Below are 25,858 nucleotides of genomic sequence, written 5' to 3' on the forward strand. Positions count from 1 at the left end.
CTCAATGCCCAAGGAGATGTGAGGAACCCCAAGTGAACCAGTAGGATGTGTGGGGACTGGAGGATGTGGAGAAGTGGAGGCCTGACAGGACTGGCACCCCTGAGGGGTGGCTGAGAAAGGGGAGGGGTTCCCACACCTGGAGGGACCCTCTGGGGCTCAGATCAGTGGGGAGCACACTGAGCATTTCCCCTGCCCAGCCGGCCAGGGAAGTCTGCCCTGCTCTCAGGCCAGGTCCTGTGGCCCCAGAGGCCCCCTCCGGGCCGTGTTGATCCTGGGAGCATAGGAAGGAGGCTGGGGGAGAACAGGAGAGGCAGGCAGGAGGGGCCCTCCAGGACCAGAGGAGCAGGAGAGCAGCAGCAAAAGGCATTTGCTCTGCCCACTCAGGCCCAGGAAGCCTGCTGGTCTCCCAGGCTGGGTCCCCTGCCCTCCAAGGCCCCCACCACAGGCTGCACTGGTCCAAGATGGCAGAATTTAGATTGGAGCAGCATTTAACAATTCTATGAAGCGTGGGCAATAAAATAATTTTACTAGTAATGTAGCTGGTGGAGTTGGGTATTCTATTTTGCTTTTGTTATTGGGTTGCATTAGTTAAGTATAACATAAAGATGTAGTTTATTATGAGATAGTGAGAAAATTAAAAAATGATACAGGGGGACTTCCCTGGTGGTCCAGTAGGTAAGACTCTGCACTCCCAATGCAGGGGGCCCAGGTTCGATCCCTGGTCGGGGAACTAGATCCCGCATGCCACAACTAAGAGTCTGCATGCTGCGACTAAGAAGTCTGTGTGCCACAACTAAGAAGCCCGCATGCCACAACTAAGACCTGGCTTATTTTGGCTCAGCCAAAATAAATAAATATATATTTTTAAATGATACAGGGAAAACTGGCCACTGACATGGAAGAAAATACAGGAATACTGTGAGTAGGGATCAATTAATTTAATTTAGACAATGTTTATTTCATAATTTACTGCTACATTCCATCAGGAAATTTGCTTTGATGTTACAACAGTCCAGCAGGTAAAACACATTTGAAAATAAATTCTAATGCTTAGTCTTGTAACATATAAATATAATGCACATAATATATTGGAAACACACCCACCTACCCACAGATTGCTATATGCATCATTTCTGAAACATACCATATATAAAAGTATACCTTTACATTGGCTGTGATGTTTTCAGCTCTAAGAAAACTTAAATTTGTAAAGCACCAGATGGTAACTATCTTAGGCTCATCTTAGGCATGTGAGGCATAACACTCACCTCTGCTACTGTAATGTGAAGGCAGCCACAGGCAAAACAGGTACAAATGTTTTTTGCTTTGTTTTTGTATTAGTGTTGTAATAAAATTTGTATTTATAGACACTTAAGTTTGAATATCATGTAATTTTCACGTGTCACAAGATATTCTTTAATTTTTCTACCATTCAGAAATGTAAAACCATTCTTAGGTTGCAGGCGGTGGGCGAGATCTGAATCACTTGTGGAAAAATGTACAACCAAACCAAACCAAGGCACTACAGCAATGAAGTGAGGGATGAATGCTGGTAGTCAACCTTTTATTTATTTTGCAAAATACTTCAAGAAATACAAATTATAACGATGATAGTATCTAACATATAGCTCTTCCTGTGTCTCAGACACTATTCTAAGTGCTTTAAAAATATTAACTTTTTACACCTCACAACAATCCTAACACATTTTCACTTTTTTTATAGAAAAGGAAACTGAGGCACAGAGAGGTTAAGTGCATGCTTCATGCTGGAAACTGAGCCTGGGCAGTAGGAGTCCAGAGTCCACACTCTTAACCTCTATATCACGTTGCTTCTACCAGGAAGAAAAAGGTAGTGAAGAATGTTTAGGACTCTCATACAAAATACAAATTCAGACAGCTCTGCAATCTGCTAAAACAACACTAAGACAGACGTTTCTTTACATAGCATTTTTTTTATTGTGTAGGGTGTTTTCAGCTGTTTTTTAAAATGAACTTAGGTTTTTCCTATAAATAAATGTATCCCTAATGTAAAATTTGGCTGACCATGAGTTGAAAAATTTACAAAAACATTTTTAGCTTCTTTCTGAAAGATTAGTTCAGTAAAATCCATTCAGAAATAGGAGGAAAAGATACATTATAATTTTAAGAGTATTACACTTAAATACACATTCTTATTAACAAGAGTCACTGCTGAGACATAATATCTTCATATACATAAAAGTTACTGAACTAAGGGCTTCCCTGGTGGCGCAGTGGTTGAGAGTCCGCCTGCCGATGCAGGGGACACGGGTTTGTGCCCTGGTCCGGGAAGATCCCACATGCCGCGGAGCGGCTAGGCATGTGAGCCATGGCCGCGGTGCCTGCACGTCCAGAGCCTTGTGCTCCGCAACGGGAGAGGCCACAGCAGTGAGAGGCCCGTGTACCGCAAAAAAAAAAAGTTACTGAACTAAATAAGGCTACATATTTCCCTATGTACAGTTATGGATGGGTCCACATGCACATCAAACATCCACAATCTGTATTCTGTAGCACACTGACATTCACACATAAGTCCTACATACTACAGGACTCTTCACATGTGTTTAATGATGTCACCTGGTTATTCAATTTATTTGTGCTTTTTAAGAAGCTCCATATATCTAGATATTTGCAGGTTTCTTTAAAAGAAAAACAACAACTTTGTAATCAGATTTCTGCAACATGGCTTCTAGTAAAAGTGTTACCCTAGGTACAGATTCTCTTGGAATTTTTGTTAAAAAGCTTTCACATATTTAAATACTTATAAAGGTTCTATACTTTATCACTGATCTGACATTCACCAAAACATCATTTCTTGATAAAGCCTTCCATATGTGTTTCAGTCTTTGTGATTATCCTCTTTTACAGTATTCTAAGTCCAACTGATATAAAAAGATTTCTGAATGGTCAGGATACTGACAGGAATCTCACTCATGTGAGCTTTTGGATGTCTAAATGATGGCTACCCTGACAGAAATTTCCTTACATTCACTTACAGGATTTATCTCATATGGTTTCTATACTGTACAATAAAGTATGACTTCTGAAAGAGAGGTTTCCCTCATGTTTTACAATTTGTAGTGTTTCTACCATCTAAGTTGTCTGATACTTAGTAAAAGTCTGAAATATAAAAATTTCTCCCTAAAATATTTACAGACTTTCTCTCCATGATGAAAGACTGTGGCTGAAATTTTCCCATACTGATATTTCATAAGGTTTTTGTCTCATGTAAATTATCTGATTATTCTGAAGGATAAATTCAGACAGAAGAACTTCCTAATTTATACTTTATAAGCTTTTCCCTTTGTGTGTGTCTTCTGATGTGCAGTGAGTTTTGATTTCTGGAAAAAAGTTTCCTTACACTCCTGACATTCATAGGGTTTCTCTCCTGTGTGTTTTCTCTGATGTATGACAAAGTGTGATTTCTGAGAGAAGGATTTCCCACATTCTTTACATTCATAGGGTTTTTCTCCTGTGTGAGTCCTTTGATGTAATCTGAGGACTGAATTCACAGAGAAAGATTTACCACATTCATTACATTCATAGGGCTTCTCCCCTGTGTGTTTTCTCTGATGTTTAGTGAGGTCTGATTTATAGTAAAAGTTTTTTCCACATTTATTACATTCAAAGGGTTTCTCCCCTGTGTGAGTTCGCTGATGTACTGTTAGGGCTGACTTCTGGTAGAAGCATTTCCCACATTCCCTACATTCATAGGGTTTCTCTCCCGTGTGAGTTCTCTGATGAGTTTTGAGGTGTGAATTTCTAGAGAAGAATTTCCCACATTCCTTACATTTATAGGGTTTCTCCCCTGTATGTGTTCTCTGATGTACTGTAAGGTGTGATTTCTGGGAAAAGGATTTCCTACATTCCTTACATTCATATGGTTTCTCCCCTGTGTGTGTTTTCTGATGTACCATGAGGTATGCCTTAACGTAGAAGAACTTCCCACATTCAGTACATTCATAGGGTTTCTCTCCTGTGTGTGTTTTCTGATGTTCCATGAGGTGTGGCTTCTGGTAGAAGGATTTCTCACACTGATTACATTCATAGGGTTTCTCTCCTGCATGAGTTCTCAAATGTCTACTGAGAGATGACAGGTGGTAGAAAGTTTTCTTACATTCTTTACATTCATAGGTCTTCTCTCTGGTAGGAGTTTTCTGTTGTCTTGTGAGGTCTCCATTCCGAGAGACAGATTTCCCGCATTCACTGGGTTTGTCCTTTGAATGAGTATGCTCATGTATTATGAGGACAGACTTCTGGCAGAAGGACTTTCCACATTCATTGCATTTATAGGATTTCTCATTGGTATGAGTTTTCTGATGTTTTGTGAGTTCTCCATTCCTAAAGAGAAATTTCCAGATTCATTAATGTGTAAGGCTTTTTTTTTTTTTTTGGTCTGCTGTGTATATTTTCCAAGTAACTCTGAGAACCAATTTCTAGAGATTTTTCCAATATTCATTAGATTCATAGGGCTTCTCCATTGTGAATATTCTATGTTGAAATACATTATGGCTTAACATTTGGTAGAAGGAATTTCACTTGCATTATAGGTCTCTTAACTGCCTGAACCCCACTTTGTGTAATAAAGCCTCCCTTATCGTGTAAGTAAGAAGAATCAAAAGACTGTTGCAAAGTTGTAATCTCCTGATCTTGAATTATAAACAAGGTCTCTACTATGAAACAAGGCTTTCCCATTTGGATTATGTTCTTTGGAATTTTCTCCAGTGTTAGTTTTTTCACATTTATTATTAACTAGTGCTCTCTCACTTCTAGTACCCCCATCAAGACCCTTTCTTACGAAGCTTCTAATCTCAAAATTGAATTCTTGAACTTGCCTTGAATTTTTAGCTTGGCTTTCCTGGTATCTTGCTCCTTGGTCATGAGTATTCCATAGGTCTTCTACAAAGGAATCCAAAATTTAATACCGTATAAATCTTAACACATTATTATGGTCATAGGGTGGATTCTTAGGCTTCAGGCCAATATCCTCAAATGAAGGAACTCTCAAGTGCAAACTTCCTCTATCTCAGTGGTTTAGAAGAAACATAAATAACACTAAAAACTGCTATAGCAGAGGGGAAGGGACCTGGTTATAAACCCAAGTATCTTTGACACTACAAATATGATCTTAAAAACCTGGAGAAGGTTAAGCCAAAAAAAAAAAAAACAAAGAATAGGGAGCAGAGAACAAAGGACATTCAAAGTGCTGCTGAACAGGAATGTGAGACACAGAGAATGCTGTGAGTCCATTAAGGACAATGAATAGTAAGTAGGGTGAAAATAAAAATTAGTAGACAACTGTGTTCACTGGAGATATCAGAGGAAAGATTAAACTGGATGAAGGAGCTAAAGTATAGGTCTTTACCCACTCAAACCTAGTTTACTGTGTTAGGATTCCTAGTAATCAGTAGACTATAAACTTCCACTTTATTTCTCTTTACCCATAATACAATAATCTTGATGTCAACACTAAAGTGACTTTCTCAAAACATCCATTTCCTAATGTTTAGAGGAAAATTCCGCTCTGTCTAGTTGGCTTAATTTTTGCTGGTTCAGAAGACCCAGAAACACATACATCCAAAAGGAAAGATTAAAGAAAAGCAGAGTGCAAGCCATCCTTATAACAGAACGAATTCCCAGTTGTAGCACCAGAGATTTTCAATGCTGACCACCAAATACTGCATCTCCAAAAGAGAGTTACCTATGACTCAACAGTAGTTTTATTCTGCTTTCACATCTTAGCTCCCACATGTCTGCTTCAATTTGCTACCTGATCTTTAAAGAGTAATTATTCAACATTGTTCTAAATCTTTATGGGCCTTCATATTTATTCATCTTTAAATGCTTGAAAGAAAGTGAAAGATTATGAGCAGAAGCTTGGGGTTAGAATTTCATGGCATTTGTGGGGAAAACATAAAAAATGTTGTTTGATAAGGACATGTGCAAGGTTAACTTGGATACTTATGAAATAAGATCTTACATATGAAAGACATTTAAGAGAGCAGATGAAATGAAAATTAGCATGTGTTTTGGGGCCACAAGGAAAAATAAGAATCAGGGCTTCCCTGGTGGCCCAGTGGTTAAGAATCCGCCTGCCAATGCAGGGTACACAGGTTCGAGCCCTGGTCTGGGAAGATCCCACATGCCACGGAGCAACTAAGCCTGTGCACCACAACTACCAAGCCTGCGCTCTAGAGCCCGTGAACCACAACTACTAAAGCCTGCACGCCTAGAAGCCTGTGCTCCGCAACAAGAGAAGCCACCACAATGAGAAGCCTGTGCACTGCAACCAAGAGTAGCCCCCGCTCGCCGCAACTAGAGAAAGCCCACGTGCAGCAACCAAGACCCAACACAGCCAAAAGTAAATACATAAATAAATAATAAGATGCAGTAGGCAATAAAGCGCCAGACTAGTTCTTGACAGAAAATTAGGTGTATTTTGTATCAACTCCAAAATAATATAACCGATGAAAGGCATAATAATTTGTAAACTGATTTCAGAGTTTAAAGAGAGAATAGGAAATTAAAATGGGTGCTGAAAAAACTAAGGCATTTTGTTGTTAATGAAAGGAGGAAAATGGCATTTGACAAAATTTATAAGACAGATTTTAAGATTATAGTTGCATACTTTAATGGCAAGGAGTAACTGGGAATTCTAGAAAAAAGACAAAATGAAAGTATAAGTCAAAGTTAGTATATAGGGAAGAGAAGTAAATCTATTTTAAAAATGTCAAGCAAAAGAGGGAATTTAGATGGAGAACGAAAACTGGAATTGTGATTTATATTGCTTACATATGCAGATCAAGTATCCTCAATCATTTCCAAAAGTACAGGGCATTTAAAAAAGAGATTCCTGAAAAAAAAAATTTCAAAAGTCAAAGGCACCAACCTCCTCACAGGTTATAATTTCTAACTTACCAGGGTACTTTTGACGTGGAAATTCTACTTCTAATATCCATGGCTCTTTTCCTTGCTTCAACTTGAAGACTGCATTTGGCTTATTCACACAATAACCTATTAACAGAAAGATAAAGAAAACAATACAAATTGCTTGGAATACAGCAACTCTGAAGGATAAAGAAGTGCAGTTTAGGAGCAGAACAAGGAAGGTTCCACATAGGCTGGGCAAATTTAGATTGTATCAGTGGAGTGCATGGGGACACACATATTTTTCTGGTACCCAAAATGGATTCATCAACTTTGACCCCTAAAACAAAGCTAATATTCAACCCTATAGGGGACTTAACAAATTCCAGTAACTGAGAAAGGAAATGCAAACTACTGGGATTACAGATAGGGAAGATTTCCTCACCCACTGAGATGAGGTGACGATAGTTCTCCTGCATCACTTCCCTATACAGGGTCCTCTGAGCAGCATCCAGCAACTGCCACTCCTCCTGGGTGAATTCCACAGTAACATCCTTGAATGTTACTGGTCCCTGAAACAACGTATTTCAGTTAAAACTGAAGCGATCAAAATACAGTACCATCAAAAAGACATGTGAACTGTTAATGTGCTAACTATAGTATTTATTCTGGAGAGTTAGATATACTGCCACCCTGCTTTATACATATATAAAATATTTGTTCAGTATATATTTACTCAGATATCACTCCATGCCTGGAACTCTGCGAGAGATACAGAGATGAATGAAAGCAACTATTCTTTTTTTTTTTTTTTTTTTTTTTTTGTGGTACGTGGGCCTCTCACCGTTGTGGCCTCTCCCGTTGCGGAGCACAGGCTCTGGACACGCAGGCTCAGCGGCCATGGTTCACGGGCCCAGCTGCTCTGCGGCATGTGGGATCTTCCCGGACCGGGGCACGAACCCGTGTCCCCTGCATCGGCAGGCGGACTCCCAACCACCACGCCACCAGGGAAGCCCCGAAAGCAACTGTTCTTGTCATCAAGGAGCTTACATGCTGACAGGGAGGCAAAGATTAAATTCTTAAATGCAATATGCATAGCAGTTGCTATGACAGAAGTATGTGCAAGATGAAAGATGGTCACAAAGGATGGCCAAGATGGTGGAGAAGGAAGACTCTGAGCTGAGCTCCTCCCACAGGCACACTGAAATTACAACTATTCACAGAGCAACGATCTATGAAAATTATCTGAAGAGTAGCAGAAAATATTCCCCACAACTAAAGATACAAAGAAGGAACCACAGTGACATGGGTAGGAGGGGAAGAGACACAGTATAGTCAAGACCCACACGCCCATGTAGGTGACCCACAGATAGGAGGATAACCAAAATTGTAGAGGTTGTCCCCAAGGAGTAAGGGGTCCGAGCCCCACATTGGGCTCCCCTGCCTGGGGGGTCCTGCACCAGGAAGACGAACCCCCAGAACGTCTGGCTTTGAAGGCCAGTGCGGCTTGAGAGCCAGAGGACTGTAGAAAACAGAGACTCCACTCTTAAAGGGTGCATGCAAAAATCTGACACGTTCCAAGTCACAGTGCAGAGGGAGTAATTTGAAAGGAGCCTACCTCAGACCCACTTGCTGACCTTGGAGAGCCTCCTGGAGAGGGAGGAGGCAACTGGAACTCCCCCTGGAGACATAGACACTGGCAGCAGCCATTTTGGGAGCTTGTTCTACCATGAGGACACTGGTGCTAATAGGGACCATTCTGGAGTCCTTCCTCTAGCCTATTAGTGCTGGAGGCTTCCATGCCCACCAATGGGTCATCACCAATCCCAGGACACTTCAGGCCATGCAGCCAGCCACGTTGGGTCCCATTCCAGGCACCTCACAGGCTGTGCAGCTAGCCAGGCAGGGACCCAGCCCCTCCCAACAGTGGGCCAGGAGCCACTGGATGAGGCAGGGCCTGGCATCCAACAGGGCTGAGGGTCAGCCCTGCCTACCAGTGTGCCCACAACAGTCGGCCCCACAACAAGGAAGGATTCATGTAGCCCACATATAGGGAACCAGTAGAGCTTATAGCTCTGGTGATCAGAGGGGAATATACTGCTGGGCCTCAGAGGACATCTCCTACATACGATTACTTCTCTAAGATTGAGAAATGTAACCAACCTACCAAATGCATGGAAATAAAAACAGGATTAGGCAAAATGAGGAGACAGAGGAATATGTTCCAAACAAAAGAACAAGACAAAACCTCAGAAAAAGAATTAAATGAAGTGGAGATAAGCATTCTACCCTATAGAGAGTTAAAATATCTTTTATGAATATAAAAACGAAAACCTTTAACATATTACTAGTAAATCAAATCCAACAAAATAAAAAAAAAATAGATTATAATCTATACCATGACCTTGTGTGATTTATCCCAGGAATGCAAGAGTGGTTCAACATACAAAAGTCAATCAATTACAGTAATAGAGCAAAGGGGAAAAAGTAGAAGATCATTTTAATTGACGCACAAAAAGTGTTTGACAAACTTCAACACTCTTTCATGATAAAAACACTCAGTAAACTAGAAATAGAAGGAAATTCCTCAAAATGATAAACAACATTTTTAATCCACCTCTACCCCAGGTAATAGCATACTCAGTAGTGAAAGACTGAAAACTTTCTCCTTATGACCAGGAACAAGTCAAGGATGCCTGCTTCTGCCACTTCTAATCCACACTGTACTGGAAGTTCTAGCCAGAGCAGTTTTACAAGAAAAGGATATAAAGGTACCCAAACTGGAAAGGAAAAAAAAAAAACTATCTCTATTTGCAGATTACATTAATCTACATATAGAATATCCCAAAGAATCCACAAAAACGAAAACTAATAGAGCTCATAAACAAAGTCGGCATGTTGCAGAATTATAAGATCAACCCACAAAAATTGGTTGTGTTTCTATATACCAGTAATGAAAATCCAAAAGAGAAATTAAGACAATTCCATTTAATGTAGCACCAAAAAGAATAAAATACCTAGGGATACATTTACTCAAGGAGGTGTAAGACTTATACACTGAAAACTACAAAACATTGCTCAAGTATTAAAGAAGACCTAAATAAAAGAAATGACATTCTATGTTCATAGACTATAAGATTTAATATAGTTCAAGTGACAGTACTACTCCAAGGAATCTACAAGTTCAGTGCAATCCCTAATAAAATCCCAATGACTTCTGCACAGAAATGGAAAAGCCAATCCGCAAATTCATATGGAATTGCAAGAAGTCCCTAATAGCCAAAACAAAATTGGGAAAGAAACAAAGTTGGAGGACTCACACTTATTTCAAATCTTACTATAAAGCTACAGTATCAAAACAGTGTGATTGGCATAAAGATAGACATATTATTGTGCAATGGGATAGAAATGAGTCTAGAAATAAAACCATACATCTATGGCCATCTGATTTTCAACAAGGAAGACAAGACCATTCAATGGAGAAAGAATAGTTTCTTCAACAAATGGCACTGCGACAACCAAATGTCCACATGCATAAGAACGAAACCTGACCTCTACTTCACCCCATATAAAAAAAAATTAACTCGAAATAGATCACTGACCTAAATATTAAGAGCTAAAACTATAAAACTCAAAAGAAAACATAGGAATAAATTTCCTTACCTTGAATTTGGCAATGGATTCTAGATATGACACCAAAAGTACAAGCAGTAAAAGAAAAATAAGCTGACTTTATCAAACTTTAAAATTTTTATGGGGACTTCCCTGGCGGTGCAGCGGTAAAGAATCCACGCTTCCAATGCAAGGGGCGCAGGTTTGATCCCTGGTCAGGGACCTAAGATCCCACATGCCATGTGGCGTGGCAGCCAAGGAAATTTTATATATATATATATATAACTTGTATGCATCATAGGATATTACCAAAATAGGAAAACGACAACTCACAGAATGTAATATAATATTTGCAAATCACGTATCTGATAAAGGTGTTATTATCCAGAATATATAAAATAAACTTACAATTCAATAACAGAAAAGATAGCCCAGCCAGAAAATGGGCAAAGAAATTGAACAGACATTTCTTTAAGTTATACAAATGAGCACATGAAAAGATGCTCAGCATCATTAGTCCTTAGGGGAAATTCAAATCAAAACCACAATTATACCACTTCATATTTACTATGATGGGTTTTTTTTAAAAAAAAAAAACAACAGAAAATAACAGGTGATGGAGAGGTTGTGGAGAAACTGTAACCCTTATATATTGCTTGTGGGAATGTAAAATGGTACAGCTGCTGTGGAAAAGTTTGGCAGTTGCTCAGCAAGTTAAACATACAAATACCATACAACCCAGCATACTTGTACACAAAAGTTCATAGCGGCACTATTCACAACAGCCAAAAAGTGAAAACCACCCAAATGCCCATCAGTGGATGAACAGATAAACAATTGTGGTATAAACATACAATGGAATATTATTTTGTCATAAAAATGAAGTATTGATACATGGTATAGGGTGAATGAACTTGGAAAACATTATGCTAAGTGAAAGAAGCCAAACAGAAAAGGTACATATTATATGATTCCACTTATATGAAATATCCAGAATAAGTAAATGCACAGAGACGGAAAATAGATTGGTAATTGCCAGAGGCTAAAGGGAGAGGGACTAGGTAATGATTGCTTAATGGGAATGGGGTTTTCTTTGGGGATGGCAAAAATGTTTTGGAACTATATGTTGTAGTGGTCCCACAACATTGTGGATGTGCTAAATGTCACCTAACTGTACGTTTTAAAATGGTCAATATTATGTGAATTTCACTTCATTTAAACCAACAAAACCTTCTAACAAAGAAATCTTCAGGTCTCGATGAATTCCACCAAACATTTAAGGCAGAAACAATACCAATTATATGCAATCTCTTCCATAAAACAAAGAGGAGAGAACCGTTCTCAACTCATTTTATGAAGCCGACGTTACCCTGATACCCAAACCTAACAAAAGGATTATCAGAAAAGAAAACTACAGTGGTGGCTTGCACCTGTTTGTACCAGATCAAGAGTGCTGATTGTCAAATTTTGGGCAATTGATTAACATCATTTTGTAGCTTGAAATTAGCCCTGGCAGGGGTATTTATACCATAGAAATTGGTAAACAGTACAAACCAGATTTCTCTCCCAGTCCCCAAAATCTGATTAAACATTTACCACCATAGTGACTACCAACCAATATCTTTCATGGTTATAAGTACAAAAATCCTCAACAAAATATCAGCAAATCCACTACCTGATTTCAAGACTTATTACAAAGCTATATTAATTGTGTTACTAGCAAAAGGATAAACACACAGATCATTGGAACAAAAACAGTATCTAGTAATAGAACCACACATATAATTTTGACAAAGGTTCAAAAGAAACTCAGTGGATTAAGGATAGTCTTTTCAAAAAACTAGTGCTGGAACAAATGAGTAGAATGGTGGCTCCCAACGTATGGGGGGACTGGGGAGTTAGTGTTTAATTTGTGCGGAGTTTCAGTGTAGGATGATGAAAAGAGTTCTGGAGATGGATGGTGGTAATGGTTGCACAACAATGTGAATGTACTTAATGCCACAGAGCTATACATTTAAAATTGGTTATGATGGTAAATTTTGTTATGTGTATTTTACTACAATTAAAAATAAGTCAACTGTACTTTAATTTTAAAAAAGAAAAATAAATAAAAGAAAACAACAAAACACTAAAAATAGCTATACAAAAGCATCAAATATTAACTTAAGCACTAGAATTTGAGAGGTAAAGATCCAAGAAAAAAGTGAAATTAATTATGATGAGTCTTATACCTCTGGTTAGCATTTTCAGGGCATTTTCCAATTTCATAGCCAGGGCAAAAATGTAGAGCAGAAAGCAGCTCAGAGCCAGCATCTCTAAAATAAGCATAAAGAAAGAAATTCTGAATAGAAACAAATTCTGAGAAGCAAAGGAGAAGTTGATCTTAACCTTAACGAGAACAAGCCTCTAACCTAGTGTTTTCTAAAATCAGAGATCTGAGAATCCAAAGGTGAACAAAAGATAAAATTCAGAAGAGACAAATATTTCAAAAGACAACAGAAAACCACAACTTATTTCATTCTTGGGGGCAAGTAGGGAAGAGAGGAAACTGGTTCAACTTTTAACAAACTTTTAATGTTTGCTTATGGTCTTGTGTGATGTATTAGCATCCCTAAGACCCCTGGTCACAAAGCAAGTCAACACCAACTTGCCTTTTGATACTACCTGGTGACTGAGTAGGAGTTTCATATTCAAGAGGTCCCCAAACATAAGCTTAGTATTTGTAGAACTTTTTTTGTTGTGGTGGTGGTGGTGGTATGCGGGTCTCTCACTGCTGTGGCCTCTCCTGTTGCGGAGCACAGGCTCTGCACGCACAGGCTCAGCGGCCATGGCTCATGGGCCTAGCCACTCCGCAGCATATGGGATCCTCCCGGACCGGGGCACGAACCCTTGTCCCCTGCATCGGCAGGCGGACTCTCAACCACTGCGCCACCAGGGAAGCCCCCTCTGTAGAACTTTTTTACTTCCTATCAAATGTCTCAAAGTGGTCAGTTTATTTTAAGTTGGGGAAGCAGTTTCTGGAACCAAAGGAAAGCTCCATAATTTATATGGATGCTCTGAAATACAAACACTCACCATTTTCCCCCCACAGGCCTTTACTGAGTGCATGGCCACAACCCTCCAAAGGCTGGGAGCAGAGCACCAGGGCAGGAAGAGATGTCTCTGGTGCTTAAAGCTCTACAGGGCAGCAACTCCTCAGTCATCCAAAAGAAAAGCTGGTGGCTAAGCTAAAAGCACATCAGTGGAGCTCTGGTGGTGTTCACAACCCAAGCCCCCTGAAGGGAAAGCCTTGATACTGCCCTCAATCATGTGAAGCTTGGTGGTGAACAGTACCTCACTAAAGCCCAGGGCCATCTCAGCTACATATCTGACTTAGCGAGCAGACAAAGGAAGTGACGTGACTTTTTCTGGAGGTATTATTTACTTCAATCCCTACTGTACTTTTATATATAATGTCTAGCAATAATAAAGAAATAGGAGACATGCAAAGAAGTAGAAAATTTTGATTCATACTGAAGAAAGGAGCCTATTGAAACAGACCTACAGATTAACCTAGATGTTGGGATTAGCAGATAAGGATTTTAAAGTAATTACCCTAAAACTAAATAAATAAAACTAAATGACCTAGTGAAAAAAATTGAGAATATAAATGAAATGATGCGAAATCTTAGCAGAGAAAGAAAAACAAAAGAAAAAACAGGAATTTTTAGAACTGAATGATACAATATCAGAAGTGGATTCTACAGGCTTATGAGTGAAGAGAACTGACAGAGCAAAAGAAGGATGCCATGAACTTGAAAACAGTCAGCTCAACAGAAATATCCAAACTAAAGGACACACACACAAAAAACAACCCAAACTGAACAGAGCATCTGAACATTTAGGACAATATGTACATATTTCAACACTGTGTAACTGGGATTTTAGAAAGAAAAAGAGAATGATGCAAAGAAACTATCTGAAGAGTGAGTTCCAAGAATTTTAAAAAATGATAAAAGGCAACAACCTACTGGGCATATACCCTGAGAAAACCGTAATTCAAAAGGAGTCATGTACCAAAATGTTCACTGCAGCTCTGTTTCCAACAGCCAGGACATGGAAGCAACCTAAGTGTCCATCAGCAGATGAATGGATAAAGAAGATGTGGCACATATATACAATGGAATATTACTCAGCCATAAAAGGGAACGAAACTGAGTTATTTGTAGTGAGGTGGATGGACCTAGAGACTCTCATACAGACTGAAGTAAGTCAGAAAAAAAAAACAAATACCGTATGCTAACGCATATATATGGAATCTAAAAAAAAAGAAAAGAAAAAAATGGTCAGAAGAACCTAGGAGCAAGACGGGAATAAAGATGCAGACCAACTAGAGAATGGACTTGAGGATACGGGGAGGGGGAAGGGTAAGCTGGGACAAAGTGAGAGAATGGCATGGACATATATACACTACCAAACATAAAATAGATAGCTAGTGGGAAGCAGCCGCATAGCACAGGGAGATCAGCTTGGTGCTTTGTGACCACCTAGAGGGGTGGGATAGGGAGGGTGGGAGGGAGGGACAAGCAAGAGGGAAGAGATATGGAGATATATGTTTATGTATAGCTGATTCACTTTGTTATACAACAGAAATTAACACAACATTGTAAAGCAATTATACTCCAATGAAGATGTTAAAAAAAAAAAAGGCAACAACCCACAAATCTTTGTCATCCTTCAAAAGGGATAAATGCAAAACAAATCATGCCTGTGTGCATCATGGTCTAACTATTGAAAACTAAAGATAAAATGAAAATCTTAAGCACAGAGGAAAAGAACACATTATATTCAGGTGGATAACAGTAAGATGAAGACTAGCTTCTCATCAGAAACAACAGAAGCCAGAAGACAAAGACATCCTAAAAATGCAGATACAAAGAAAACTCTCGATAAAGTTCTATATCCGGCAAAATGTCCTTCAAAAACCAAGGTGAAATAAAGAGATTTTCAGAAAGACCAGCCAAGTAAATTTGTCACCGTCAGTGCTGAAATAATACATGAAATAATAAAATGAGTTGCTTAGGCTGAAGGGAAAAGATATCAGAGAGAACCCCAGACCTGTAGGAAGGAATAAAGAGCTCCCAAAGCAGATATGTACATAAACACAGAAGAGTTTTATTTACACACACACACACGTTTCTTTAAAAGATGAATACTGTTTAAAGCAAAAATAACAAGTACTGGGTGTTAAAATATATGTATAAGTGAGATATAAGACAAGGACCACAGGGTGAGGAGGCTGTAAAGAGAATTATACTGATAAAAGTTTATTACACTGTTCATGAATACAGTATTTGAAGACACCATTATTTTAATGGTGCATGTTGTAATCTCCAGATTCAGCAATAAGCAAAATAACACACAAAAATAAAGCTTCAAAGTCAATAAAGGAGATACAGTGTAATACACAAAATACTCAAATATTCAACCCAAGGGAAGTACAGTAAATCTAATTAGGATAAAAAGAAATATAGATATAAACATACTAGGATAAAAGATATCTTAAAAAGCAGCTAGCCCAAAACAGAAATTTATTTCAAAGGTGTGACAAGTTAACAGGTGAATTTTCAATAGTACCAGTAATAGAAGACAATGAATGCTTTTCAGTGTTTTAAAAGGTAAGAACTGTCAACCAGTATTTCTATACACAATGAAAAAGCTCTTCGTGGATATTTCATATAAAGAAAACTTAGAATTTTCCACCAGCAGACCCTCACTAAAACAACAAGCAAGCAGAATAAAAACAATAACTATAAAGGATGTTTTCAAACAGCAGAAATTGATGGCAGCAGAACTTGAGAGATGCAAGAAGGAATAAAAAAGACTTTCTAATCTGGCCAAAATGCCTTAAAAAATCCAATTATCTGCACAAAATAAATTTTTCCAAGAGTAGGTAGTGATGACTGTACTTAAAACTACTTCAAAAAACAAAAAGGCTCACTAGTTATTTCTTTTGTTCCAGACTGACCACTCAGCAGTTAATTACAGAGCATAAGGTAAGAAAAACATCATGTGCCACACCTGAACAAATGCCGGATAAGGAAATTTTCATATATAAGGTATAAATGTGTTCAAGACTGACCAAAGCAGAACCGTAGAATAGGTTAAATTTTTCTAGAGTCTCTTTCTTTCCACCATCAGGCCTAAAGGCTATGATCTCTAATTAATAATAATGTCCACTCTGAAAATTTATGTTATAGTAATAATAACAACACTTCAAAAGTTGGCTGTGAGAATTATGTAAGATAAACTACGTCAAGGGCTTACCAAAGGGCTGGGCATTTAATTAATTGCTAAATATGCTATTTTGTTTTTAAAAATTAAGTTTAAAAAGCAAAGAAATGGTTACCACAGAATTCAGGATTCCTTTTCTCTGGGTAATGGTGGGATGAGAGTAAGGAAGGGCATACAGGGGCTTCAAAAGTACTAGTGATTTTCATTGCTTAAGCCAGATATGGGATACAGTGGTGTTACTTAATCAGTATTCCCTAAATTATACATATACATTATGTACATTACTTGCATAAAGTATGATTTTTTAAATATTTAATGAACCAATAAAATCAAAATTCATGTCTTCTACAGCCTACAAAGTCATATACATTCTACTCCCTTCTACCTCTTAGATCTTACCTCTTACTGTTCTCCCCCAAGTTCACTTCTGTCTAGTTTCAGTATCCTAAATACTGTTTCTGGAACATGCCTCAGGGTGTATGCATTTGCTATTCCTTCTATGTAGTATGCTCTTCCTCCAGATTTCTACCTGGCTGTCTCTCATTTAATTCAAGATATTCCTCAAATATTACCTTTTAGAGTGGCATTCCCTAACCAACTTATTCCCTGTTCCTCACTTCTAACACTCTGTCCTCTTAAACTGCTTGAGTTTGCCTCTGAGCAGATACATCAGAAATATTACTCAAGTGTTGACACATTTTATTATTTAATATTAAAGAATCACATTTGTTAATATCCTTACCAATCTCATCAGAAAAGTCTTTAAGTATCAGCATTTGTCAACTTCACAAGTTTTCCAACATTCTAATTTTCACTTGAAAGCTCAACTTTTAATATTAGCAACAAATACTAAGTTATTTTCCTTGAAATGACAGGCTCACATCACTCATTGTTGAGAAAATGTTTGAATACCATGTGAATACCGTAGTTTGTCTGCCAGTTGCTCTTTCACATAAAAATGACATTCCATGAAAAAAAGTGGCTAGGTGAGCTCACAAATCAATCACACAAATGCTTTTCCTCAAGACAACCAACCATCATACTTCAGTATGCCGCAAAAGTACTTTAGGTGAACTTGCCATTTCATCCCACTGAATATTAAAAAGATGTGTACTCAAGGGTCAAGATTTAATAACATTACTAACTTTTACTGTTTCATCAAAGATATCCTTAAGTAAAGGTGGCAGTTTTTTTACTACTGCAGAGGAAGACAATGTCATTGGTGTCATCATCCTGATGTATGCCAGATAGGCAGCAATCTATTGCTTTTACACCATCAGTGCTAATGTCGTCAGTGTAAAAGGCAATTTGCATCCTGGTATTATGTTTTGACTTCACAAACCCTCGGAAAGGGTCTTGGGGCTCCCAGACTACACCTTGGAACTGCTGTTGTATTCAAACAGTATTTTCCCTGAAGGTGATTTTTAATGATTTCCACTTTTCTAACTTAATATATGGGCTCTCTTTCATAAAATTCACTGAAAACACACATACACAGAGTGAAATAAAGTTAAGAGGTAAATAAATGACTCACCCGGAACTTGTTCATTTTCTGCTGCTATTGGAAAGTATAGAAACTATGAAGTCAGAACAGGGAAAGTTGGAAGACAGAAGTCATAAGAGACCTTATCTTGCAGTCAGGAATCACCTGTGAGAAATTTACATACAACATTTTAGTAAAAGATAAATATCTGGGAAAATGTCTCTTTGAGACATGAGAAGGAATAGGAAGGACCATGAGAAAGGAGTACCCACCTGTCCACTGGTGACTCTCATATAATCTTGATGAATCTGGGACATTTTTGAATCTAAACATTCCTTTCCTATTGGCTGTTTTGAAAATTATATGTCCATTACTAAATAACACAAAAGAATATAAAACTTAAATGTCCAATAATAGCAGATTAGTTAAGCAAGGTATATAATATATATCCAAAGTATGGAACCCTATGCTGACATCACAAATGATGTGACATCACAAATGATCAAGAGAAACATCTATTGATATGGAAAATCTTTTAAGTTACATGTCATAACAATTTTTCCTATTGATACTATAAACCCCACAAGGTTAGAAAGTCTTCAGAGCTCTCGAAAATAAGATGTTTCATCTCTCTAAATTTCAGTTTCTCCAGAATCACTTCTCCAAAAACCCTATTTTGACTAAAATATGGTACAGTGACAGGGAGGCTTCAGTTCTATGCTAAGCTCTGCTATTAACAAACATAGTGACTATCTTAGTTTCTATGTTATTATCTTTTTTTAACATATTTATTGGAGTATAATTGCTTTACAATGGTGTGTTAGTTTCTGTTGTACAACAAAGTGAATCAGCTATACATATACATATATGTCCATATCTCTTCCCTCTTGTATCTCCCTCCCACCCTCCCTATCCCACCCCTCTAGGTGGTCACAAAGCACCGAGCTGATCTCCCTGTGCTATGTGGCTGCTTCCCACTTATGCTATTATCTTTAACATGAGAAGGAATTAGGTAATTTTAAACAATCATGTACTATTCTGATTCTGTAAGTCTTCATTCAGTACCACAAATCCAACAGAACCCCAGAATTCACTGTCCCCTCCAACCCTGGGCTGGGGCCTAGAGTAAAATGTAATTAGGCCTTGATGAATTCTGACATGGCCATCTAAACTGTTGACACTAACACAAATATAACTTCTAAAATAACAATTTGGCACCATAATCCCAAAATAAGCACTTCACGTGGGGAGCAAAAGGTGCCAAATGCCGAGGTCCTTCTCATATGCAGAAGAAACCACTTCCCTGGTGCTTACATGATGCCTACTTACTAAAGCCTAGATACACCATCCAATAAGAGGCATTATGATATCACCTTCATAATTTGGAGCATGGATGAAATCGCTGTTTTCATCTTTAAAAAAGTCTGTCCCATTTCCCCTCTGGCCTGGATAGGATTCTCAGCTCCTCCAGTAAAACTTAAAATTCAGGGTTTCAACTATGGTTTAAATTCACATGTGTAACAGTCGTCTGGGTATCGAGACAGGTTAGAGAATGCAGGAAGGGCCTTAATTAACCTTTTACACAGGAGTTTTAAGGAAGCCTCAAAAATTTTTGAAAATAGAATACTACATTGTACGATTAGGTCCACTACACTCTACTCTGGTGGTGCTCAGGGACAATCACTGGATTAAATACAACCCAAGCCTGTGGATTTTAGGGTGGAAAACAGCATGAGATACAGAGTAAAACAAATCCCTGCTAATGATGGCTAAGCCAGTTATCTCTCTGAACCTTCGGTACTTGTATTTATTAAAATGGAGGTGGTAAATACGGGTTCAAAGGATGGTTATGATGATTAAGATGATTAAATGAGCCAATAATGAAAAGAACAGCATACCTTTTAATGAGAAAAGCAGCTCACCTTTATTGAATCCTTAACGTACTTTATATACACTACCCTATTCAATACAAAAAACGACCCTAAAGGCTATTATAATTTTACAGATGAGTATCCGAGTCGTACCCAGATTAACCTGCCCATTTACCGGCGGGCGCTGGCCTTAAGCCCGGGCCCCTCAGGCTTTACAACCCACGTCTCCAACAGCCTGCGCCGCCCACGCGCCAGCGCCGACGTGACGGGTTTGGCATCCACGTCACAAACGGCTGTTCTCGCGCGCGTACGTCCCGCTATAAGCCCGGCGCCCCAGGCCTCCTCCAGCCGCCCCTTTCACGCAGGTCGAGAAACAAGGCTTCTGGGGAGGAACCGCACTGCGGACAGCCAGCCTCCCCGCCAGGCTCCCTGCCTGGCCTCTTCCCCAGTCCTCGGAGGCCAGTCCGGCGCTCAGAGTGGGGGTGGGGGGCGGCGGCTGCCAGGGTCTCCGACTCGGCGCGGCCGTGGAGACCGGCTTCCCCCCGCCCCCGGCCTAGCGCCCGCACCGAAGCCTCCGACACACCTGCAGGGGCTCGGCCTCAGCTCCCGGCTCGCGCAGGTTCCAGGCCCCGCCCTCCGCGGCGCCGAGCAGACTGGAGGCGCCTGAGTCCTCTCCCCGCCGCGGAGCGAGACGGAGAATGGCTGCTGCTGCGGGGAGGTGGAATTGCTCATGCGCGGAACACTCCCGCGCCCCACGCAGGCACTGCGCGTCCCGGGAGCCTCCCGGCGCCTCCACTTCGGATGACGTCACGAGGGTCGGCTTCTTCCCGCGGTCCGAGTGTTTTCTGCTGGCCCGGTCCTTTCCTCACTCGCAGCGGTAACGGATTAGAACTGGCCACCCGCTTGAAAGCAGGAAGCTACCTTGAGGTAGTGCGATGAATATCGATAGTAATCGAAAGGTAGTACTCGGAACTAAGTACAGTAGTACATTCAAAGAATAACACCCTGTAACAGCTGACTTTATTTTAGGAGTATTAGCTTTCAGAATTATGGAAATGACACATGAAACGTGATGAAAACATGAATAAGCTAAAACAGAAGACGAGTCGCACACATCCCACTTTACAAAAGGAAAAAACCTCGCTTAATGTTAGGTGCACACTCTTCTGAGATTTTTACTCAAATTTTACGCTAATGGTATATTTTGACTATCACTTCACTAAGGAATATATACTGAATGTATGCTGATTTTCTGATCTAACTTTATGACATCAGTTTACTCTGGGCCAACAATAGAAATGTCTCCTCTCAAAGTAATTACAAAATACTAAATTTTTATAATAAAATTAACTTAAAAAACGTGGAATCCATATAGAGAAAATATATATACATATCTGAATAATGTGTGCGCATGTGTGCATAGCTGTATACACACACACACACACACACACACACACACACCAATATCCTGGGTAGGAGGTGTTGGGGAAATGATTAAAAATAGTCTCTTGCCAACCCACAAAATCCTCTCCAGAAATGGAGAAAGAAAAAAGTATTAATTATTTTTAATTATTTTATTAATGAACTAAGCATTAAACTAGACTGCAATGCGCATTCCAGGCAATCTGCTAATGAGTTTGCAGACAGAAATATCACACTTTTATGTAGCCAGGCAGATACAACCCTTTCTATGTACTAAGAGAACTTGACAACACCATTTACTACACACTGTTCATCCTAAATTCACACGGTAATTGGGGTGGCCATTTCTATTAGTTAATTGCCTTTATCCAAATGAAAAGTAAAGCTTCTTGCATCTCTATGACAAGCAAGTAGCTACAACTTGTAGCCAAAAGCCTAGGAGTTTACCACAGACACAGGGAGATGGGGTGCTATCTTCCTTGATGTTTATTTACATTTCAAAGACATAGCTCCAAGGCCTTTAACAAAGATAATCCTGGGTTGTAAAACTAACAAGAGGTTTATTTACTTTTTAAAAACATTTGCATGCATCTCAAAGGGACAGAAAAAAGGATTTCAGTTACAAGTTTTCTCAAGGAAATGCTCTAAGAAAAGAGAGGAGGAAAATCTTTTCCCCTTTTTGAACCAGGGAAAATTCAATTTTTAAATATTTATATTTACTCTTACAGGAAACTATAAAACTTAACAATTTAAATCAAAATGACAATTTTTTTCTGAGAGTTTGGTTTTGTTTTCCTTGACAAATAATTTTAAACTTCATCAGGAAATATATAACCTCAGAGAATAGGGAGGAAATTTTATTGGAAATGCATATTATTATAAACATAATTTAAAAGTTTGGTGCTGGCTTCAAAGAAGAACGGAAACAGATCCAAATACATAAGAATTGAGTATATGTTAAAATAGTTATTTCAGGGCTTCCCTGGTGGAGCAGTGGTTGAGAATTCGCCTGCCAATGCAGGGGACACAGTTTCGAGCCCTGGTCCGGGAAGATCCCACATGCAGAGCAACTAAGCCTGTGCGCCACAACTACTGAGCCTGCGCTCTAGAGCCTGCGAGCCACAACTACTGAAGCCTGCGAGCCACAACTACTGAAGCCTGCGTGCCTAGAGCCTCTGCTCTGCAACAAGAGAAGTCACCGCAATGAGAAGCCCGTGCACCACAATGAAGAGTAGCCCCCGCTGGCCGCAACTAGAGAAAAGCCCGCATGCAGTAACGAAGACCCAACGCACCCAAAAATAAATGAATACATAAATTTATTTTTTAATTGTTATTTCAAACAATGGAGATAGTTTGGAATGTTCAGTTAATGATTTGAGAAAATAAGGTTAATGGTACATGAATTCAGCATGTAAATTTAAAAAGTAAACCATCAATTACCTAGAATATAAATAAAAGATTTTAAAGAACATAATTTGATATAGCATGAAACAAAAGGCAGAAACCAGAAAGGATATAACAGAAAGTTAAAACACAAACTGAGAAAATATATTTAATAATTACAAGACACAGATTTCACACTCTTGATAAACTGCTCTTACAAATCAGTTGAAAGATGAACATCTAACATGCAATAAAAATAGAAAAAGAATATCCTGCTGCAGCTTTTCATTCAATCTACAATGCAGTGGACTGCCAGATGCCTCAATATTCTATTTACTATTGCAAAAGAAAATATATGGACAATTAAACTATGACATACCATTTACTTTAAGATGCATTACAAGATCCAATTTCAGAGCTGTTAAAATACGAGAAAAAATGCATGTCTTAGAAATATTGAAATGTAATTATAAAAGAGAAAGTACAGGGACTTCCCTGGAGGGTCCAGTGGTTATGAATCTGCCTTCCAGTGCAGGGGACACGGGTTCAATCCCTGGTCGGGGAACTATGATCTCACATGCCACAGGGCAACTAAGCCCAAGTGCCATAACTACTGAGCCCATGCATCACAACTAGAGAGCCTGTGTGCCGCAACTACAGAACCCATGCACTCTGGAACCCGTGCGCCACAACTAGAGAGAAGTCCACATACCGCAATGAAAGATCCCACCTACCACAACTAAGACCCAATGCAGCCCCCCAAAATTTTTAAGTAAATACCAAAAAAGAAAGTACAACTAGTCACTAAGTATATGAAAAATATGTAACATCACTAGAAATCAAATATTAAAACAAACATGAGACACTATTTTGTCTACAGTATTTCAAATTTCATTTCCTTTCAAATGTACTGCCTTAACTAAAACCCCACCTAGAATTTTCCCCAATTTTATTTTCTTCATACCACTTATCCAAGTGATTTCTATTTGACTGGTCCCAGGAAATGACAGTAGAATAAATTTGTAGAATGATGCTATTCATGTGGTCTAGACAGGAACTACTTTTAGATTTAGAGTAAATGTAACTTTTGAAAGTTTAGAAAGTAGGAAGATTTGAGATGGCATTTGTGGAGATTTGGAGTAATAGTATCATTATGACTTTTTTTTCTAGATACTAAATAGAGCCAAGGCTGAGTGAGAGAACACATTTTCAGCTTGTTGTGAAGAGTGGACAGTTCAATGAGACAAAGAACTGACTAGACTGGGGCAGGGGTTATTGATTATGGAGCTGTAGATTGGTAGCTTGAAAATCTGATGGGCATTTAGTTGATGTAAATTTTGTTTGCTAGAATGATGACTTGTAATAGTTTTCTATGTGGTACTTGGTCAGTGGTTTTTCAGCTTGGGATAGACTTCGTTGCACTGGATAACAAATGTGAACAAGACTTTCTAAATGGTAAATAAACATGATTGTTACTCATTTTCTAAGACTGGATTGAAAAATATGTCCCTTAAATTCTAATAATATGTAGAAGCCTGAAATGTAGAAATGTGAGATGTGAGATATAAAGCAAAATTAAGTGTTAGTATTGTGGCACAGGCAAGGTTTTAAGGAAAAGTAAGGGAAAGTAAATGTGATTATCATGGTAGTTTACCTGTCAAACAACTATGATAGATCAATATTAAGGTATCACAGCCAAAATAGTCAGAACTAGATTGCCACAGGTGACTTAGTCTGCCATTGTTTTGTACTTTCTTTTGTACATTCCTGTGAATCATGGCTAGAAGGAAAATTAGAGTGCAATCTAATAACTCTTCCCTCAAACATGAGGCAGTTGGTGCATTCAGAGATTTACTTTGCTGTTATGTGTAGAATGGAAATAAGGGAAGTTCAACTGGAGCATGAAAACTTGTCACAATGTTATTAAAAACAATGTAGATTTGAGGGTATTAGACCTACTCTGTAGTCCATCTCTTTATTTTCCCCATTAACACCTTTATCTACTTGTTTTCCTTGTCACTGAAATTACTCTTCATTAGCTCAATTGTACCCATCCCAGTCTCTGTGATTTTCCTCCTACCCGAAGCTACCACTTCTGTAAAATCTTCCATCTTCTATTTGCTGTTTCTTGAGTTTACATTTTCATTTCTACCCACTTTGAAATTTCTGTTTGTAAAATGCTGAATAATTACGTCTGCCTATTATTAGCTTTTCTCCCTTTTCTCCACATTTGTTTTCCCAAACAAACTAGATGGGGAAGAGTCACTTTGATCTTGAGAGACTCCTGAAACCAAAAGTCAAATATATAGTATGACATTTGTATCTTAGTCCAATTCTATTAGAAATCTGTTCAAATTCTTATGGTATGTTCAATATTTTCATTTCTAGAAGACTGCAAAACTCATGACCTAACAGAGAGAATCCAGGACAACCAAAACAAATATTTGCCACAAGTTGCATTCAACAACAAAACATTGACTTCAGAGAAAGTTAATGCTTTAGGAAAATCATCTAATATGAGCACAAACTTTGTTTCTTCAAGAATAATGCCTTATAAATATGACTTATATGGAACAAGTTTGAAAAATACTTCAGTATCAATTAGTAGTAATAGAAACTTTTCAAGAAAGAAGCCTGATGTGTTAAATACACATGAAAAATTATTTGTTATTAAGGAGGAAAAGTCTCATACTCAAGGGGATTCTTATGAAAATAATCAAAATGAGAAAGCCCTTGATTGTAATAATGGTATTATTCAACACCTAAACATCCAAACTTCAGAGAAGACGTTTAAATATAATAATGGTGGGAAAGCCTTAGAGAAAAAGACTGTGATAATCCCACATAGACAAATTCATACAGGAGAGAAACTCTGTGAATATAACGGACATGAGGAAAGTTTCTGTGAGAAGTCCTCTCTTTTGAAATG

General features: G+C 38.6%; 1 protein-coding gene across 2 annotated transcripts; it reads right to left on the reverse strand.

Moving 5' to 3' along the window:
• Positions 1-932: 932 nt before the first annotated feature.
• Positions 933-20,807, reverse strand: ZNF25 (zinc finger protein 25). 2 transcript variants are annotated; one of them, XM_082854718.1, is made up of 6 exons: positions 20,708-20,807; positions 18,305-18,418; positions 7,331-7,457; positions 6,937-7,032; positions 4,854-4,917; positions 933-4,359 (listed from the first exon to the last, which is right to left on the reverse strand). In XM_082854718.1, exons 2-6 carry the CDS (start codon positions 18,317-18,319, stop codon positions 3,300-3,302), a joined length of 1,362 nt encoding a protein of 453 aa, XP_082710844.1. In that variant the 5' UTR covers positions 18,320-18,418; positions 20,708-20,807; the 3' UTR covers positions 933-3,299. The 2 variants fall into 2 exon arrangements, with proteins under 2 accessions (XP_082710844.1, XP_082710845.1); XM_082854719.1 differs by lacking the exon at positions 20,708-20,807 and adding an exon at positions 18,526-19,063.
• Positions 20,808-25,858: the final 5,051 nt, after the last annotated feature.

This window comes from Leucopleurus acutus (genome assembly GCF_964270905.1).
Source record: "Leucopleurus acutus genome assembly, chromosome: 14".
In the NCBI taxonomy this organism is placed as follows: Eukaryota; Metazoa; Chordata; class Mammalia; order Artiodactyla; family Delphinidae; genus Leucopleurus; species Leucopleurus acutus.

Bases quoted from the DNA above. Each gene is read 5' to 3' on its own strand.
- ZNF25 (XM_082854718.1), bottom strand. The intron at 4,918-6,936 runs GTAAGTTAGAAA...ATTCCTTTGTAG, and splicing joins TCCACGTCAAAAGTACCCTG to AAGACCTATGGAATACTCAT. The intron at 4,360-4,853 runs GCAAGTTCAAGA...ATTTCTCTTTAG, and splicing joins AGCCAAGCTAAAAATTCAAG to GAATGGAGAACTCACAAAAC.